Source organism: Folsomia candida, unplaced genomic scaffold (assembly GCF_002217175.1).
Source record: "Folsomia candida strain VU population unplaced genomic scaffold, ASM221717v1 Fcan01_Sc004, whole genome shotgun sequence".
Lineage (NCBI taxonomy): Eukaryota > Metazoa > Arthropoda > Collembola > Entomobryomorpha > Isotomidae > Folsomia > Folsomia candida.
Genome location: NW_019091196.1, coordinates 216,774 through 237,647, shown reverse-complemented (window position 1 = coordinate 237,647; position 20,874 = coordinate 216,774). Strand labels below are relative to the sequence as shown.

The 20,874-nt window shown below is 37.5% G+C and overlaps 1 protein-coding gene across 1 annotated transcript in view; it reads right to left on the bottom strand.

The window, feature by feature from the left end:
* Positions 1 to 5,738: 5,738 nt before the first annotated feature.
* Positions 5,739 to 20,874, bottom strand: part of LOC110848194 (tektin-4) — a 32,826-nt gene continuing 17,690 nt past the window's right edge. The window contains exons 6-7 of the mRNA XM_035850919.1: positions 6,578 to 6,738; positions 5,739 to 6,114 (exon numbers count right to left, since the gene is read on the bottom strand). Of these exons, the coding sequence (XP_035706812.1) occupies positions 5,901 to 6,114; positions 6,578 to 6,738 (375 nt within the window). The 3' untranslated portion in view covers positions 5,739 to 5,900. The remainder of the gene's footprint in view (positions 6,115 to 6,577; positions 6,739 to 20,874) is intronic.

Genomic DNA, 20,874 nt, shown 5'->3' with positions numbered 1-20,874 from the left:
TGAAAAAGAGAGAGAGAGACGTCTTTTATCTATGAAATGTTGACTGACGAATGGCAGCAGGAGGAATAAGGGTTTCGTTTCGGGTGGGAGAAATAAGGGGGAGAAAGTGGTTTCTTGCAGGGGAATATTTCGACTTGAAAGAAATTCAAGGCGGGAGAAACTACGTCCCGACGCTATAAATAGTTCGTACGGCGTGTGGCTAGATGGCGCATATTTCTTGCACTTTCTCCCAGTTTCTTGTACCCCGAATTTCTTGCGTGACTTGTTTTGCACTGCAAGAAATGGAAATTGCACGAAAAAACAGAAAGAAAGTGGGTTTTGCAGTTATTTCGACCTGCAGGAATTGCATGGCGCAAGAAACTACGTCCCGCCGCTATAAATACTTCATACGGCGCGTGGCTAGATGGCAAACATTTCTCGCACTTCCTCCCAGTTTCTTGCACCCTTTATTTCTTGCATTTCTCGCTTTTCAGTGCAACAAATGTACATAGCAAACCCGCAAAAAATGAAACATTGTGCTGGATGGCGCATATTTCTCCCAGTTTCTTGCACCCCACATTTCTCCCGTTGCTTGTTTTGCCCTGCAAGAAATGTGATTTTAGTAAACCACCCGCAAGAAACGAAACACTGTTTTCAGGTATGAATGCAGTGGAGAGAATTCCTGCTCTTTTTTTCTGGCTGGAACCGGTAGCCGTGCATACTTTCACCGAGTGAAAGTACGTAAGAGAAGAGAACCTTTTAAGAGATTGTGTATGCTTATCAAACACGCGTGGACGTGGATGAAGGTGGATGAATGTGGAGGATTCGTTCATAAGTCGGATCATAATTGTGCAACATTTGTACCTTATACTTGACATAAAGGGGAATCATATCGCATTTCTCATGTTTTTCCTGCCTCGCGTCTCACCTTGCACAAGTTAAGTAAGTGACGTGAGTAAGTTGGTGGTGCACGGTGGATGGAATGGGTGGAAATTTGGACAATTTTCGAAAAAGCTCATGCACAAATTAAAAAAATTAATACTGGTGAAAACTACATATCATAGGGCAAACAATTTTTAATTTTATACTGTAAATTCCCTAAATTGATTTTTTAGCGTACGGATAAGAAAAAATCTTGAAAATCTTTTCGTGCCTGGTTTGATAGCTCAAAATAGCTAGATTACCCTGGAAAAAAATCCGATTTTAACCCTAACTGGGAAATTAAGGTGCTCTAGGATGACTTGTTGATGCGTCATAGATTTTTTTAATTTCATTTTAGCTTTATTTAAAATCTTTAAATTTAAATTTGTAAAATTACATCAATTTCATAAGTTTTGGAAGAAATGCAACTTTTCATACTTTAATGAGACGTTAATTTTTGGCTTATAGCACTTTGAATTTGTGTCATAAGCGGTTTAATACCAAAAATTAACTTTTCGTTAAAGTGCCAAAGCTACATTTATCTAAAACCGCATGAAATGTATGCCCTTCTAAAAATTTGTATTTAAGACATTTAATTAACAGGGGTAGAGTGAGATTAAAAATCTATGACACATCCACGCGTTATCCAATAGCACCTTAATTTCTTGATTTGGAGCAAATTCAGGATTTTCTTTTACAATGTAATAATCCATACATTTTTAGCTATCAAACTACCTAAAAAAGTTTCCATACCTAAAACTTGTCCAAATTTTGACCCCTTCCTCCCACCGTGCTGGTGGGTCACTTAAATCTTTCTTCTCTTTCGTTCAAACCCTGATTTATTTATACGTATTTGCATCTGCATGCTGCAGACAAAGGTAGGTTTGAAAGAATTCGAATTAGGGTTTCCCTTTGAAGTGAGTCTGCTTGGGGGTGTATAGTTTAAAAAATTCCGACATTTGAATACGTAAAACGAGCGGAGGAGGAGGCGATGAATGAATGGAATTTCAAAGCAAAGTGGAAACCTGGGAACATGAAATGGGAGAGAATAATTGACATGATGCAGGGTCGTGGTCGTGGTCATGTTGTATTGATGACATGCAGACGCCGGATGGCCGTCGGTGGGCGGAAGGGTGGTTAGGGTGAGATAATGGAAAATAGGTCACTTTCATGCAGTTCCTACCCATTGCAGGTGGATCAAGTATTAATGTGGCGGGTGAGGGGCAAATCCAGGGTTTCGGTCTGGTAAAAATCCGGTTTTAACCTTGACACCGAATTTTGGACATCCCAAAGTGTCCAAAATATAAAAATAGGGGAAAATGCTATGATATGAAGATCTGTCGTTTATCCGTTAACACATATGAATATGTATATAATCTCGTATTAATTAAAACGGGTCTAACAAGTTTTGAACAACAAATTTTGGACGTTCAAAGTCTCCAAAATTGTCCAAAATAAAAACTGAGGCAAATGCTACTAAAAAAAATTTTAGTTCTTCATCATTTAATTTTTCTATAATCCTTTAACATAAGTATATAAATATGTGTAATCTCGTATTAATTTAACTAGTTTTTTACCAGTTTTGGGCAAAAAATTTTGGACGTCAAAACTGCTCAAAATAGAAAATGTGGCAAAATGCTATAAGTCCTTCAGCATTGAGTCTTTTGGCATGTAATCTCACATTATTTAAAAAAATCGTGATTGTTCACGATTTTTAGAAAACTTCTGACTTACCATGTTTTCTTTGAGAAATTTTCTATACCATGTCTCAAACCAAATGCTCAAAATGAATAGGAGAATTTTTTTGAACTGGTATGCCTAGACCAAAACGAAACACTGGACAAATCGTTATTTAAAACGGACCCACACTTTTTGTCACCACGGTCAAATTGATTAATCCTCCCGGGGAAAGTTGACGAGTGGAATGTGGCTTTCACTCGCCCCCGACAATTTATCCTTGCTCGTGGACACCATAAAAGTGGAGTGGACATCAAAGCAAGTACTTCATACGACAGGATGCATTCATAGGTGCAAATCTTGATGAGATCGAGTTTTGCCAGGTTCAAAAAGGTGTAATCCTTACCCTGTCAAGTATGAAGGTCAGGTCAAAACTTCGCTTCATCCGTGCAGTGGCCGCGGAAGCGTGGATGTGGGGACAGAGGGACAAGGTCCCCACGGTTGTTCGATGTCCGCATCGTCTGCCCATCTTATACAAACCCCTCCCTCCCCTATCCTACAATGTTAATGTCCCCACATCTCCCCACAGCTTCCGCGGCCACTTCACCCTTGATTTGAACCCAGTAAACGTATGTAATGCTCAACAAAGTGCAATAATATCCCAACAAAATCCAGCTACACAACACGTCACGTGTGCATTTACGTGTTTTGCGACCGCATTAACTTGCCATTTTGTGTGACCCGAGATAGAATAATTCCAACCGCAAATATTTCCTCGTGCCGGATAAAACTTTAGTTTAGTTTGAGTGACAATCTACTATGTGACAGTTGCGATGCAGTGGTGAAAGCAGGGTTCACAATGAGACCTTGTTTTTTTACATTGTACGCAATATTTTTCGACTTATCGTAAAATTGTCAAAATTTGCACACATTTTAGATCATTTCTTGCCTCTGGGAACTTATTTTAAAATTCTGGATGACGAATTTGTAGTCGGTGAGTTGATTGATGGAATGGCGTCGAGTTTTTTGAGCCAGTTTCGACGAGTTCCAATTTTTCCGAAGATTTCTTATCCTTCAAAAAGTGTCGAAATCTGGAGTATATATTTTTTTAAAATTGGGAACGACTTGCTCTACAAATTCGTCGTCCAGAATCTTTAAATAAATACCAGAGGCGAGAAATGATTTAAAATTCTTGACGATGAGCTATCGAGCCCTATGGTAAAAAATCAGCAATATACATACATTTTGAATATAGAAATGCATTTGTTAAAACGTGTTACAATAATTGTTGCATGAATGAAATACAGAAAAAAACATCATATTTTTCTTCATAATTAAATTTCGTGATAAATAGTTAACGTTTCTGATTCAGAAAATTTCTGAATCAATTTGTCACGAAAAAGTATTTATGTATGTATGAATTTATAAAATAAAAATCACTGCTTTTGTAAGTATGAACCCTGCATAAAGCATAACGCAGCCACGCATGGTTACCTAAAGTTTTGCAAACTTTCACCCGATGTCAGAAAGCATCATGACGGTAGACGGTCGCCCACACCACACACCACGCTCGCCACGAGTTCCGTCCAATGTCCGTTTATTTGCAGACCAAACGATCCGAAGGAACATGTCACATTCAGTCCAATCATTCAATTCAAGTGCAAAACACACAGTGAGAAAGAGAGAGAAATCTAAAAATACGGTGGAAAAACCTCTCTCCGAATTCAATTGCTGACCGGAACTTCTGTTCTGTTCTGTTCTGTTCAATCTTTTACGTCTGCGGTATATGATATGTGAGCCACATCGTTTCCAATACCAAGACAGGGATAGATACTGACATCAACAACTACAAGGAAAGGTATAGTTAGGGCTGGCATGTCAGGTTTACTAGGATAGGTACTGTAGAGGAAAGGGAGTAATTATTGAAATTGAAAATTGGGGTGGACGGTGAAACAGGATAGGATGTAAATAAGGAGATATTCAAACTATCTTAGGATTTGGCCAGACAATCCTATGCAGATTATCTGCATAGCACCGAACAGTAATTTGTATTTCCATACCAGTTCGTTCCACACTTTTTGCTGCATAATACAACTCAAGAGGAATCGAACTCTCGGCTTTTTGAGTCATGACACTGATGGTCAAGCCTCTAAGCCAAGACGGCAGGAACTTGGCCTCGTCAGATTAAATTTGAACATCAAAAACAATCTTTATTTTTCAAAGGGGGTACAATTTCACAGAAATATTTACACGGTGAGTTGGACAGCAAATGTCAAACTGAGGACGTGCCTTTCTCGGAATTATTATTCGTACTAAGGCGTAACACGTGGAGGTATTATTTACGCTTATTAAGGGGTGAAAAGCAAAGCACTTTATGGGAATGGATTGTCGGTTTGTCCATGTGTCCGTATCTGTGTCTGTCCGTTTGTCCGTCCGTCCGTATGTCTGTCTATCCGTCAATATGTCTGTCTATCCGTCCGTCCGTCCATGTGTCTGTCTGTCTGTCTGTCCGTCCGTCCGTCCATATGTCCGTCTATATACACGATAACTTTAGAACGGATACGAATTTCGACATGCGATTTTCGCCAATGAGTTTCTAATTTTTAAAGTACGGACAAGTTCAAAGATGTGCGTTTTAGGTCATAAGGTCACGGTCAGGGTATTCCGACCTGGGTTTTAATGGGTTGGGTTTTATTGGGTTTTAATGGGTTTTAATGGGTTGTAAATGAATAAAACCCAGTGGGTTTTACCATGTTAAGTGGGTTTTATTTGGGTTTTAATGGGTTTTATTGGGTTTTAATTGAGTTTTACTTAAAAACTACATTCTAAAAGTTAAATACATCTCCTATACGTTAGAAGACGTTATCTCAATTCATTCTAAAGCAGTTTATTTCATTACTATTCTAATATATGAAAATTCGGAACAATTCAATAATTGACTCCATCCTTTAGCATCACAGATTTCAAGTGTTATAAAACAAAATAATTTCCGAATAGATACAAATTCCTAATTATTTTTGTTAAGTTATTACTTAAAACTAATAAAACCCTATAAAACCCATTTAAACCCAATAAAACCCATTAAAACCCATTAAAACCCAAATAAAACCCAATTAACATGGTAAAACCCATTAAAACCCATGGGTTTTATAATTTTTGATTAAAACCCTGGGTTTTTCCGAACCCTGGTCACGGTAATGAGGTCAAAGGTCAAAGATGTCGAATTTTTCGTTTCATTTGGTGCGAGGATGTCAGAAATCGACACGCTTTTTACAATTCCGTGTGGTTTCACCCCTTTCCTACATTTCGTTTCAAACGCTTATTTACTTTCCCATTAGTACGGTTAAACTGGGATATAATCCCCGAACCGTGAGGCATCTCTCTTTATCCACGACGATGCTGTGATCTTTGACCGCGATCTCTTTCTCTAGACCGATCCTGATTCCGCGCAAGACTTGGAGGGCACCCTCCCCCTGGGAAACTTGCGCTTGTAGCGCGTCCCGCGACACGTTGAGCTCCTGAACTTCGTTGATCAATCTGAAATGGTATAAATTTATTTAGTGTTTCGGGTGCAAAAATTAACCACTTGCAAAAAATAACTGCAAGAAAATGGGTTTTTGCAGGCATTTCGATATGAAAAAAATGCACGCGCAAAAAAAACATAGCGCATTTGGCCCTTAAATTGCGCATTTCGTGCCAATTTCTTGCGTTCCTTGCACCTTAAATTTCATCCATTTATTCTTATGCAGTGCAAGAAATATAGGCAAAAAAGTGGGATTTTGAAGGTATTTTGACCTGCAAGAAATGCACGGCACAAAAAAACTACGTCCAGCAACTATAGTTTAAACGGCGCGTGGCTCATTTCTTGCACTTTCTCCCAGTTTCTTGCACCTTCAATTTCTTGTTTTTTTTTTGCTTTGCAGTACAAGAAACGAAACATTCTCAAATTTCAGAAATTTATTTCCCCCCTATTTTTTTCAGGAAACCAAATTTTTCTTACTTAAACTGCGCCACATCCCTCGTCATCTCCTCACACGGTCGAAACGTCCTATTATAAAGACGCGTTTGAGCCAGACGCATCCCAGCTTCGAGCGGATCCACGCGAAGGGCTGATCTCAATTGGGCAATGGAATCCTCACTTTTGACCATTTCTTGCAAAACCTACGTAGAAAGGGAGCAAGTGAAAGTGATGAATATTCAAAAATTGAGCTTGTTATTTCCCTCCAAGTATTTATTTAAGCGGGAGAAGAAATAATACGTGGGTGGACTTGATTGGATAGAATTTGATTTGATTTGTTCCTCGGAACGTATTTATGCAAAATGGGAAAGTTTTGGTTTGTAAATTATTATTATTTTACACCCACAAGGGAAGTCTCCCAGCGGATGCTCTACGATTTTGGGAAAATTAGTGTTAGTCGATGACAAATTTGATTAGGATGAAATTTGCAAAAGACACGATCTCCTAATGGGCACGTTTGGCAGGGATGGTTGCACCCAAAGAAGAGAAATTGCGCCTTAAAGTCGAGAAATTTTGCATTTTCCAAATTTGCATTCCAAGAGGAGAAAGCGCGAAGTAAATTTGGAAAGTGTAAAATTTGTCGACTTCTTTACTGGGCGTTTTCTCCTCTTCGGATGCAAATATTCCTGCCAAACGTACCCATTCGGAGGTCGTTTCGTCAATAAAAATCGGAGTGCGTACGCTGGGAGAGCTCCATTGTACATAAATATGTAGGAACAATTAACCTTCAACTTAATTATAAAATTTTGTGATGCTTCAACGTCAATATTATTAATTTTGGGTTTCTCATTGTCTACAATTCATTCAAGATTTCAGGTGAGATAGGACGTTATCAGAAGGTTTAATTTGGCAATAGTTGGGATATTTGCATCCGAAGAGAAGAAAACGAGCCCTAAAGTTGAAAAATTTTACACTTTCCAAATTTTCCAAGCATTTTCACCTCTTCGGATTCAGCTATCTCTATCAAAAGTGCCCATTTGTTTCGTTAAAATAATTGGAGAGCGTACGCTGGGAGAGCTCCATTGTAAATATTTGTAAGAATATTTAACATTAATTAACATTAATCTTAACATTCTTTGTTTAGTTGAGATGTTACAACGCCAATATTGTAATTTTTGTGGGTCTCATTACGCCGAAGTTAATAAAGATAATCGACTATACAGGTTCTCAGAAATTTTAATAAAAAAAATAGTTCAGACATCTGCATCCGAAGAGAGGAGAAAACTCGTCTTAAAGTCGAAAAATTTTGCACTGTACAAATTTACCACACATTTTCTCCTCTTCGGATGCAAATATCTGAGCCAAACGTGCCCATTGGGAGATCGTGTTTTTCGCAAATTTCATCCTAATCAAATTTGTGATCGATTCAGACTAACTTGCTCAAAATCTGCGAGCATACGCTGGGGGACCTCCATGGTTCGTGGAAAGTACGCTGAATTGAATTTACAACCGTCATCATCCTGTTTTTAATCCATGCGATCCATCCATCGACCACTGTTATTCAATTATGTGGATTTTCCAAACATACATATTTTGCACCCCATTCCACTCGAGACTTCAGACTCGAGTTTTCTATTCAGTCGTCTCGTCTCGCCTTAAAACAGTGAGAGCGGAAGCGGTGGGGACATATATGTATACTTGTTCAAAAATTTAGTTTTGATTCAAAACTCAGTCATCCCGATTTCTGAGTGAAGATTTTCATTCATGTTCAGTCATTTTCGTTCAAATTCATTTCATTTCACTTCATCTGACTTCATTTCTTACTTCGCCCCATGTATTAAGCTTAGGGTGAAAAATGAAAAGAGTGAAAAATCTTTTCATTCACAGTCATTCATCTGAAATGACGAAAATCTTCATTCATTTTCATTCAAATCACAGGAAATTCATTTTCATTCAAATCACAGGAAATTCATTGTCATTCAAATCACAGGAACTTCATTTTCATTCGCTATCATAGTCAGCCAAATACATTTACATATCTAGCTCTGTAATTTCTATTGATGAGGGCTCATGGCCATATCAAATGCTAATAAATTGAATATTGAAATTGAATAGCCAAATGAATGAAAGTGAACAGGTATGGACATGTGGGGACGTTAACATTGTAGGATATGGAAGGGAGAGGCTTGTATCAGATGGGCAGATAATGGGTACAACCCTGGGGACATTGCCCCTCTGTCCACACCCACCCTTCCGCGGCCAATGCTTCACCATATTCATCTAATCTATTCAAGTGCATCGCTCCGACGAGAAGATGAACACACTTCTCGTTATTTAAAACTATTCCGTAATCAATTTTAATTTCTGAGCGGTGGCATCATGCCGCATTCTGTGTATGCAATAATTAGTGCGGAATGGGACAATTTCCATCAACCGCAGCAGCAGCAGCCAGTGAGGAAAGGCAGCGAGAGAGAGAGAACCGCAAGCATGCATGCACAAACTGGGAGAAAGTATACGCAAAATCATTATAATGCAGATACATACTCGCTAACAGTGTTTCGGGTGAAAGTAAAGTAACGACATGCAAGAAATAAGGGGGAAAAAGTGGTTTCTTGCAGGGGAATATTTCGACCTGGGAGAAATGCAAGGTGCAAGAAACTACGCGCTCGCCGCTATAGTTTAAACCGCGCTTAGCTAGATTACACAAGTTTCTCCGACTTTGTTGTACTTTGCATTTCTTGCAATTTCTTGCAAGTTTTTGTAACTTGTAGCGTTCCTTGCAGTTTTTTGCACCTTGCAAGGCGCGTGGCTAGACGGCGCATGGTTCTTATAATTTCTTGAAGTTTTTTGAAATTTTATGCTGTTTAGCACAGTTTCTTGCAGTTTTACGAACCTTGCATTTCATACAATTTCTTTCAGTTTATTACTTTGCAGTGCAAGAAATTTACGCAGCGCTCCCTCCAGAAGCGAAACCCTGGTCGCCTTTCCCTCATTCCCAGCAGAAGGCGAGCCTTGATTTCATTTCGTTTCATTCATTCACAGCCGTAGGAAAATAACGAGCAAATATTTTGCTGCAGATTTCAGTGACGACATCCGCTCTTTTCTCTGTGTATAGTATACATACCCAGTGGCCGCGGAAGCATGGGTGTGGACAGAGGGACAATGTCCCCACGGTTGGTCGATGTCCGCATCATCTGCCCATGTTATATAAACCCCTCCCTCCCCCCATCCTACAATGTTAACGTCCCCCGATGTCCTCACGGCTTCCGCGGCCACTGACTGCCCCAACCAAACCACCAGACGATAATTTCATTTCCTTCCCCGAATGCAAAATAATCCGTGCAATGTTCCGATCCTCCTCCGGCAGTTGTTTTAGCTCTCATTAATTGTGGCTTTTGTGGGAACACAATTAGTCATTAGAGGAGAGAAAATTGTATCCCGCAATTTTAATCCCGAGACAAATGAACAACTTTATCATCAGGTCGGAAAGCGGAATCGGAACTTGTGCTGTGGTGTGGTTCGGGTGTACGTGTGACATTCCTGATTTCTGAGTGATTGACTTATCCAAAGAGAAAGCGGGGAGCACGTGTAGGGAAGAGAAAGTAGGATAGAAATGTACGAATTTTTTCGGACAAATCGGACATATCCCGGCGTATGCGATCCGATTTTGGGCAAATTAGTGTGAATTTAGTTCATACCTGTTCACTTTCATTCATGTGACTGATTATGATAAAGAATGATGGTGAATGACAATGAATTTCCTGTGATTTGAATGAAAATGAGTGAAGGATTCTATCATTTCAGATGAATGACTGTGAATTAAAGGATTTCTCACTCATTTCATTTTTCACCCTATGCTTAATACATGGGGCGAAGTAAGAAATGAAGTCCGATGAAGTGAAGTGAAATGAAATGACTGAGTGTGAATGAAAATATTCAGTCAGAAATCGAGATGATTGAACTTTGAATGAAAAAAGTTTTTTTTGAACAGGTATGATTTAGTTAGCATGAAATTTGCGAAAGACACGATCTCCCAATGGGCACGTTTGGCAGAGATATTTGCATCCAAAGAGGAGAAAACGCGCCCAAAAAGACGACAAATTTGATACTTTCCAAATTTTCTAAGCGTTTTCACATCTTGGAATGCAAATTTCTTGGCAAATTAACATTTCTGAAAACAAATTAATATTACTAATCTACACGCAATTTCATATAATGAGATACACAAAATTGATATTTATGTATGACTTTGAAGTATCTAAAAAAATTATAGTCAAGATTAAGGTTAAATATTCCTAAATTCTTATTTGTAATGGATCTCTCCCAGCGTAAAGTCTCAGATTTTAAGCAAACTACAGTCAATCGAAAGACACGACCTCCCAGTTAGCTCGTGAGGCAGAGATATTTGCATCCGAGTAGGAGAAAACGTGCAGTAAAGTTGGAAAGTTGTAAAATTTGTCGACTTTACTACGCGTTTTCTCCTCTTCAAATGTAAATATCTTGGCAAAACGAGCCCTTGGGAGATCATGTCTTTTGCAAATTTCATACTTATTAAATTTTTCCTAATTTAACCAAAATCGGAGAGCATACGCTGGAAGAGGTTCCTTGTAAATAAATATTTATGAATATTTAACCTTTATCTTCATTAAAAAAAATCTTTGTTGATATACTTCAACGTCAAAATTACTAACTTCATGTTTTTCATTACTTTTAATTCATTCAAGATGAGTTTTACAAAATGTTTAAGAGAGATTTCTGTTCAGTTCAGATATTTTCATCCTAAGAGGAGAAAACACACTGTAAAGTCGAAAAATTCTAGACTTTCCAACTTTTCCACGCGTTTTCTCCTCTTCGGATGCAAATTCCTCTGCCAAACGTGCCCATTGGGAGATCCTGTCTTTCCCAAATTTCATCCTAATCAAATTTGTCCTCGATTGACACACTAGTTTGCCCAAAAATCGGAGAGCATACGCTGGGAGACCTTCATTCTTAAGAGAAAGTTGAGAGATACACAAGTATTTTCAGGTCGACCTTCTTCCCACTGATGTGAAAGTAATGCCAATTAGTGGCGCGTGTCTTGTGCTGGATGGATGTGTGTAAGACATGATACGATACGATACCCAGCAGCAAGCAAACATCAACATCGTGCTGCTTGATATGATCCGACATTATTGGGAAACATGTCACACACTCGGCTCATCCACCACACCAAACCACAAATAAAGTAATAAGTGGAAAGAGCAAACCTTTTTGCGGGGGTTTCTCCTTCTTTTTTTCTTCTTCTGCCCGAATTGAGCCTGATGAGATTGCATGTGTGTCTATGTCGGTCTGTTCGAGTTGGTCTGACCTTAGGATACGGAGTGAAAGGCGTGCACCCAGTTAAACAAAATATGTACAAGCAAAAATTTGTGCAAACTTTTCTTGAAATTTGGCACAGAAAGTTGAAAATCTCAACTTTTTAGGAAACTTGTTCTACATGTAGAAGAGCTCAACATGAATTTAGTTTGTTTTTACTCGAGGTAGGGCTAATGTACCCACCGTGGTTGTCTGTCTGTCTTTCTATCAATTACGCTCGCAAAATGTATCCATTCGACGTGAAATTTTGCACACCTGTCGAATATGCAAAATTAGAAGGCAATTTCGAAAATGAGCAAAATCGGTCGATAAATATAAAACTTTTTGTGGTCATATTTGACACACACTACAAAATGATGTAACCATACAACATGGACTCGGGCTGTACGAAGTTTCTGCACTATTTATACTCTCTTTCCCAATAATTTTTAATCAATTTATATTAATAGAAACTGAAGTAACACATCCATAACTCGGGCCTTACGAAGTCAACTTTCTCTTATTTGCTCTGTTACACCAAACCGGTAAATTTACTTACATATATTAATAGAAACTGAGCAAACGTTCAACCTTAACTCGGGCCTAACGAAGTTATTTTTCTCTTATTTGCTCTCTTGGGCCAAACCTGAGAGGAAGAAATATTGAGAAATAAGGAAGCGTGAAACAGGTTGAGTAAACTTTCTCCTCCTTCATTTTTTCCGCCTCAGTTTCCTCTCCTGCTTTCACTCACTCACTTTCTCCACGTTCTCCGTTATTGGCCGCAATATTAGCATTTCTTCCTTTTCCTCCCTCTCTTTCGATCAGAAGGGAAAGGTAAACATGGGGAAGTGCGTCCGGTTAAGTGGTATCGAATTTATTTCCTCCTACGCAGACCACTTGGAAAGTTAGTTAGCGAAAGTGGGGAAATCTAGTCCCCTCGGAGATGCAAGAAGGCTACTCACTCAGCCGAGGAAAATTGAAAGTGAAAGCGATGAGTTAAGGTTAAATTACGTATTTTTTATGACGTAACAATATCAGAATTTTGTAAAAAACAAAATTTTGAGTTATTTGAAAAGAGGAAATATGAAGGATAAGTAAAGGAAAGATATTTAGCAAAAAAATGAGGAAATCTATCTCCCTCGGTACTCACTCGGGGTGCATTTTATACAAAATGTACAATTTTTTGAAAATATGAAAACTAATGAAAATTAAGAAACACTGGGAAGTGCGTCCGGTTAAGTGGTATCGAATTTATTTCCTCCTCCTCCTACGCAGATCGCTTGGAAAGTTAGTTAGCGAAAGTGGGCGAAATCTAGTCTCCACAGATGCAAGAAGGCTATACTCACTCAGCCGAGGAAAATTGAAATTGAAAGCGTTGGGTTAAGGTTAAATTACGCATTTTTATGATGGAAAAACAAGAATTTTGTATAAAAAAAGCTCACAATTTTTTCAAAAAGAAGGTGAAAGTGATGGGTTGAGTCATGCATGTATTTCTTATACCGCAAAAACAAGCAGAATTTTTGAAAAAATGTTCACTTTTTTGAAAAGATGAAAGTCGAATGCCTGGTCAAGTGGTATCAAATTGATTTCCTCCTCCTACACAGACCATTTGGAAAGTTAGTTAGCAAAAGTGGGCGAAATATAGTCCCCTCGGAGATGAAAGAGAGCGAATCACTCAGCCGAGTAAAAGTGAAAGCGATGGGCTAAGGTTAAATTACGTATTTCGTATGTTATAATAACACCAGAATTTTGGAAAAATGTACCATTTTTTGAAAAGAGGAAAGATGAACGATAATGAATAATGAAGGAAGAAGTAGAATGTGAGTTAGCAAAAATGGGGAAATCTACTTATACTCACTCAGCTCAGTAAAAAGTGAAGGGATGAGATTAAGTTACGCATTTTTCATCAACAATATCAGAATTTTGTAACAAAAAATACAATTTTTTTAAAAGAGGAAGACGCAGGTATATTCAGGAAAGTTAGTTAGCAAAAATTTCGAAATTTTGTAAACGAGTAAAAATTGTGAAATTCACTAGAAAGCGAAATAATGGAGGTCTTCCAGCCTAAGTTCTTCGATTTTGAGCAAACTAGTGTCAATTGGTCACAAATTTAATTAGGATGAAATTGCGAAAGACAAGATCTCGCAATGGGCAAGTTTGGCCCAGATATTCGCATCCTAAGAGGAAAAAGCGCGCAGTAAAGTCGACAAATTTTACAACTTCCGAATTAACTGCGCGTTTTCTCTTCTTCAGATGCAAATATCTGAACTAAAATTTCTTGACAAATTATACCTTCAGATACTAGTTTGGACAACTCATCTTTAAAGAATTGAATGTAATTAAATGCACAAAATTATTAATCTTGACATTGTAGCATCTCAACAAAAATTACAATTAAGATGAAGTGACTATTTACCTGCTTAAAATGGAGGTCTCCCAGCGAACTCGCTTTCAGAGTTTGTGCAAATTAGTCTCACTTAATCACAAATTTAATTAGGATGAAATTTGCGAAAGACACGATTTCCCCATGGGCAACTTTGGGCGAGATATTTGCATCCGAATAGGAGAAAACACGATCTAAATTTGACAAATGTTACACTTTTCAAATTTATTGTGTATTTTCCCTTCTTCGGGTTCAAATATTTCTTTCAAACGTGCCTATTTGGAGATCGTGTCTTCTGCAAATTTCATCCTAATTACATAAATTTGCCATCGATTGACTCTAATTTCCTCAAAATCGGACAGCATACGCTGGAAGACCTCCATTGTCAGTCGAGCAAAAGTGAAAGCTATAGTTTGAGCTAAACTTATTTACTGACATACGTATTTCCGCATTTTTTATGTTGTAACAACAGCCGAATTTTGTAAAAAAAGAAAGTGCACAATTTTTTGAAAGGAGAAAGACGGCAGATAATAATTAATTGGCCTCTCGTTTTTCCGGCGGAGAAAGGAACGGGATGCCGGGGCAGGTGGATTTTGCATTTCTTATTCCCCGGTTTATTGTATATTGGGATTTTTATCCAGTGGGCTGTGAGTTGCGAGAAGAGATCATTCATCTTATCTCGGAACTACATCTCCTCTCCGAACCTCATTGTCGTGAGACATAAAAAGGAAGGGGAATAATTTACATGTTAGAGTTGTAGAATGGGACAGAACATTCCAATAGAATTTTGGGCATGAAAATAAGTTTCTGAAATTTTGCATGCAAAAATATAAATGCCACGCGATTTGGGAACCGCAAAATCGAATTCATATTATTAATGAAATAAATGTTGCCATTTTGAGCATGAAAACAAATTTCTGGAATTTTGGGAATGGAAACAGATTTCCTGAATTTTTGCCGGAAATATATGCCACGCAATTTAGTCAAGGCAAAATCCAATCTCTTAGAATAAGATCCTAATTTGAAATTCAAATCTTAATTTGGCACAACTTATATTAATTTGGCACTTCATAACACAAATTTACGCTGCATATCCGGGAAATCGGGCACGCCATAAATTCCAAATTACCCCGGGCATGGGTCCAAGTACAACTCTAGATTGGGAAATTTTGAGAAGGGATTTTTAAAATGACAATAATTTTTTAAGGAATTTTTGACTTGGAAATAAATCCAAATTTGGCATGGCATAAATGTCCTCTATAAATCGGGCACGCCATAAATTTCAAATTGCCCTTGGCATGTGCCCACGTACAACTCTTGCCTGAGTAAACGAGGCAATAATACCTATCTATTGTGCCCATCTAAATAAATATCTGCATAGTTTTTTGTACGTACTTAAGAAGCTTCTCTACTTTCTCGCAGAAACTACTTTCTCTTTTATTTTACTTGTGACGTAATGTGTAACAACTTTATTTTCCGGAGGCCCGTTTTTCTCTCTGCAACTTTCTCTCCAGTTTTTTGAAATTCGATCCCTTTCCGAAAATTACTTTCTCTTTTTAGATATAAATTATGTGGGCCGTATTTCTCTTCCTGCTGGTAATTTATATGCAGAATAGGACAGCGAATGAATTTTAACTTTCAACTTTCTAATTAGTTTTGTGTATGCACTCTAAAAAGATATGTGAAGTCAAAATTGGTACAGAGTTGGTAACAATTTAGTATCAAGTGACAATAAATTCTTTGAAAAGAAATAAATTCGAATTTCTCACATTGCGGTAATAAATTCCAGAAGAATTGGTAATAAGTCGGTAAAAATGGCTAAAAATCAGTAAAAAAAAGTTGGTAAAAATCAGTAAAAAATGGGTAAAAATCAATAAAAAAAATTGATAATAAATCAATAAAAAATCGATACAAAAATTGATAATAAATCGGCAAAAATTGGCGAATAATTGATAATACAGCAGTAAAAAATTTGCAAATATCCGTAATTTGAGTACCAAATTATTTAGTAAAAGTAGTCAAAATTATTTAAGTTTCTCGTTTTAGAATCATTAATAAATTAGAAATATGGAAGTAAGTGGGTAAAAATCCTACATAAATTGGAGAAAATATGTAAAAAAGCTGCAATTTTAGTACCAAGGTGAAAGTAGTATTAACAAAATTATTTAACTTTCTTGTTTTTGAATCTTTAATAAAACTGTAAAAAAGTATATCAAAATCGGCAAATAAAATCGGTAAAAAGTCAGGGAAAAATCGACAATTCCAGTCCTAAATTATTTAGTGAAAGCAGTTCTTCAAATTTCCTTAGTTAACTTTCTCATTTTTTAATCTTCCAAATTCTTAAATTTTCCTGCAAAACTAATCTTTCATTTTCCATGCGGGTGAGAAGTGGGCCTGCTTAATACACGGCTTGAGTCCCCTTCTGCCTGATGCGACACTTGAATTATTATTCGGGATTATCTTCCCGCCTGCCCAGTAATCCGTCCAGCTCTAATTGAACCCTTAATTCGTCTCTGTCCTGCCTGATCCACTTCAAGAAGCTGCCAGATGGACCTTCTGCTACACATTATTATGTCACAAACAGCGCCGTGGTCTGGCTTAATTTTGGATTTGCTTATCCTTAGTTTTACATAAACATCGTGTCGAGACGACGACCAACGACCGACCCAAATAATTATTGTGTGGAAGGAAAACGACGACCTAACGCGTAAGCAAATAATACATAACAACCTTACAGAGGTAAAAACAGAGGTAACAAAGTGGTAGTACTGGAACATATTTGATCTTTGACCTGGATTAACGATTGAGAAAGTATTTCCAACAAAGTGATATGCTTCAATATTCAATATTTGACCTTTGATTTGGATTGAGAAAATAAAATGGGAAATGTAAAGTAAGCCTTTACAGCGATGCCTCGTGTATTCACTTTTCGGCACGTGGTACTTTCTCACGTTTTAACGACGTCATCTCCCATCCGGGTACGGTTAGATTAAGGGGATTAATTTCATTCTAATAATGGAGGTCTCCTAACGTATGCGATCCGATTTTGAGCAAACTAACATCAATCGACCATAAATTTATTTAGTGTGAAAGACCCTATAGCCCGATTATGGGCACGTTTGACAAAAATATTTGTATCCGAAGAGGAGAAAACGCGAGGAAGTTTGGAAAGTGTAAAATTTGTGGATTTTACTGCGCGTTTTCTCGTCTTCGGATGCAAATATCTCTGCAAAACGTGCCCATTGGGAGATCGCGTCTTTCGCAACTTTCATCGTAATTAAATTTGTGATCGATTGACTAATTTGTCCAAAATCTGACCAACATACGCTTGGAGACCTCCATTGTTATTGAATACAACATGTAAACGTAACAATATTTACAAAACTTGGTAACCCCTGACCTCACAATTATATACCCAAACTCATCCAAAACGTTACACAGAACTTCAAAATTCCATCTCCGGACAGAACCCTCTTCGCATAAAGTTCCCCAGTTTGCCCAGGAAAGGAAAAGTAAGCAAACTAAAATGTAGTAGACGTGCCTTGGTCTTGTAAATAATAGTCGTCGCAATTCTCTCTCTTTCTCTCTCCTGTTGAATAATGGATGATGATTTCATTTCATTTCATCCCTCGTCCTCTTCCTCCTCCTCCTCTTCTCAATCCCGTCCTCATCTGCCAACCGACCGACCCACTAAATGTTATCCCACTTACTCACTTGTCTACATACAACATACGTACGCAGTTAAGCACAAATGTAGAACATGAACATAATCAAATACTTGCTTACTTACATTTATTCTCACAATGTACATGTCACCCATGTTTCTCACGGATTTTGTTTAAAACCAGGGCTAAAAAATCTAGGAACTAAACACACAAAAATAGTTAATTTGGCACCTGAGCACTTCTGTGGAATTTGCGGATTTAATAAGGTTTTAGTTGGCAAAAATGCACATGTTCACCGTGCGAAACTATTAATACAGCTTTCACTTCTCTACATTTGAATGGTGGAAATTCGGGTTTTTACGAACTTTGAACAGTGCAGAAATTTGCAAAAATGCTCAACTTACTGTTGTTTGTATTAAGGGGTTATTGTTTGCGGGTTTTGAATTTAAATTTTATCTCAGCTTTCCCTTCTTCCATGTATTTAAATGGCGAATTGAAACGTGTTCCTCCCTGTACGTTTTTTTTGCGAAATGAAGATTGCATGCAAAAATCGATAATTTTTGCAAAGTTATGAGCACTTTTTTCTTCCAGGAGAAAATAGGAAAAATCCTTAGTGAAAATTAAATATTTGAAATTAAATATTGTGAAAATGCATATTTTGCCAACTTAAAACCATCTGAAATCCGCGAATTCTACAAAAGCCAGACTAACTGGTTTTTGGGTTTAGTTACTTACCTTTTTAGCCCTAGTTTTCAAAAAATCCGTGAAAAACACATCTCACATATACATTCTCAACCCACGTTGTTGAACACACAAAATGTAAAAAAAGATCCCAAACTAACCAAGTATTTAGATATTTGCTTCCAAAAACTGTTTGACATCAGCACGGAGAAAAAACTTAATGACATTTCTGCCTGGGTGGAAGGAAATTGCGAATAAATGAACAGTTTGAGAAAAGTAATAATAATAATAATAAGACATCACCAGATTCATTTGACTCGATCTTGCTGCCTGCAATTTCTCCTTTTTTTGACATTCTTTGACATGAAATTGAACAAATCTCCATTGCTTGCTTTTCTTGCTAAGTAAATTAATTTTCGGTGGATTTTCGATTCGATTCGTTTCCAGGAGAAAATGAAAATGAAAACTTTCTCCAGTTTGAGAAAGGGCAGAGAAGAGAGAAAGCGGCGGTGATGATGATGATGATGATTTCATGTATTTCATTACTTTTCTGTGTATGTATGTATTATTATGTGGAACAAATAGCGGCGGGATGTAAGAGGGCAGGGTTTCGTTTATGGCGGGGATGCTGGGTTCATTCGGTGAAGGGAAAGTAATAAGAAATGCAAGAAACTGGGAGAAAGTGAGAGAGGTGCAAGAAACTGGGAGAAAGTACAAGAAACTGCAAAAAACTGCAAAAAACTGCAAACAAACTGCAAGAAAATGCAAGAAACTGTGGTAAATATGCGCCATCCAACCATGTGCCGTACAAACTATAGTTTCCCCTGCCTTCTATTTTTTGTAGGTCAAAATACCCACCTGTCAAAAACCACTTTCTCCCCCCTTTATTTCTCCCAAGTGGTTCCTTCCTTCCTCCCTCCCTGCACCCTGCCAGAGACGAATTGCCTTTTACTTACTCTTACTCTCTCCTGGTGTCTAACTGAAAAAAGAGCAATTTTATTCGCCTGTTTCGTTTTAAAAGGTTGGCAACTCCAGACCAGACCAGACCAGACCACCCAGGACAATCTGCACATACATAACTTTCTCCTCTCCGTATGGCAGCGAGGCATGATTTATATCGTTTTGTTACTTTCGAGAACAAAACGTCGGTATTTTCTTTTTCGACAAAAATAAAACAGAACTTTGTACCCGGCCAATTGACCTCACGTGGTGAAAGCGAGCAGCATAAGGACAACTCTTAAATGCGTATCGTGATGAAAAAGGGAGAAGAAAAAGAAGAAAGGAATATTTGCCAATCAGACTGCCACCTGTGATTTAGCGAGATTTTGTTTCCCTGTTCTACAAGAATTTTACATGCAATGCAACTCAAGTGAAAGCACGACGAAAGCAGATCTTTACTTAGCAACTTATAATGGAGGTCTCCCAGCTTATACATAATATGTATTACATATATACCTGTTCAAAAATTTAGTTTTCATTCAAAAGTCAGTCATCCCGATTTCTGAGTGAAGAGTTTCATTCACATTCAGTCATTTTCGTTCAAATTCATTTCATTTCATTTCACTTCATCTGACTTCATTTCTTACTTCGCCCCATGTATTAAGCATAGGGTGAAAAATGAAGGAGTGAGAAATCCTTTCATTCACAGTCATTCATCCGAAATGACGGAATCCTTGAGTCATTTTCATTCACATGACAGGAAATTGATTTTCATTCACCATCATAGTCAGTCAAATGAATGAAAGTGAACAGGTACATATGAGCGTGTCCTCTCCGATTTTTAAAAAACTAGTGTCAATTGATCACAAACTTGCAAATATGAAATTTGCAAATGGCAATAACTCCCAATGCTCAAGTTTATAGCTACAATTAACAGAACTAATCTTTCATGAAATTTAAGTAATTAGACTCGCAAAAAATAATAATATTGGCGTTGAAGCATCTCAATAAAAAAATTATATGATTAAGAAGAAAGTTATGTATTTCTACCTATTTATTTACAATGGAGCTTTCCCAGCATACACTCTCAGATATTAACGAAACGCTATCCAAATAATCACGTTTCGCCGAGATATTTACATCCGAAGAGGAGTAAACTCGCTCTAAAGTCGACAAATTTTACACTTTCCAACTTTACCGCGCGTTTTCTCCTCTTGGGATGCAAATATCTCTGCCAAACGTGCCCATTCGGAGATCTTGTCTTTCGAAAATTTCATCCTAATTAAATTTTTCATCAATTGACACTAGTTTTTTTTCAAAATCTGTGAGCATACGTT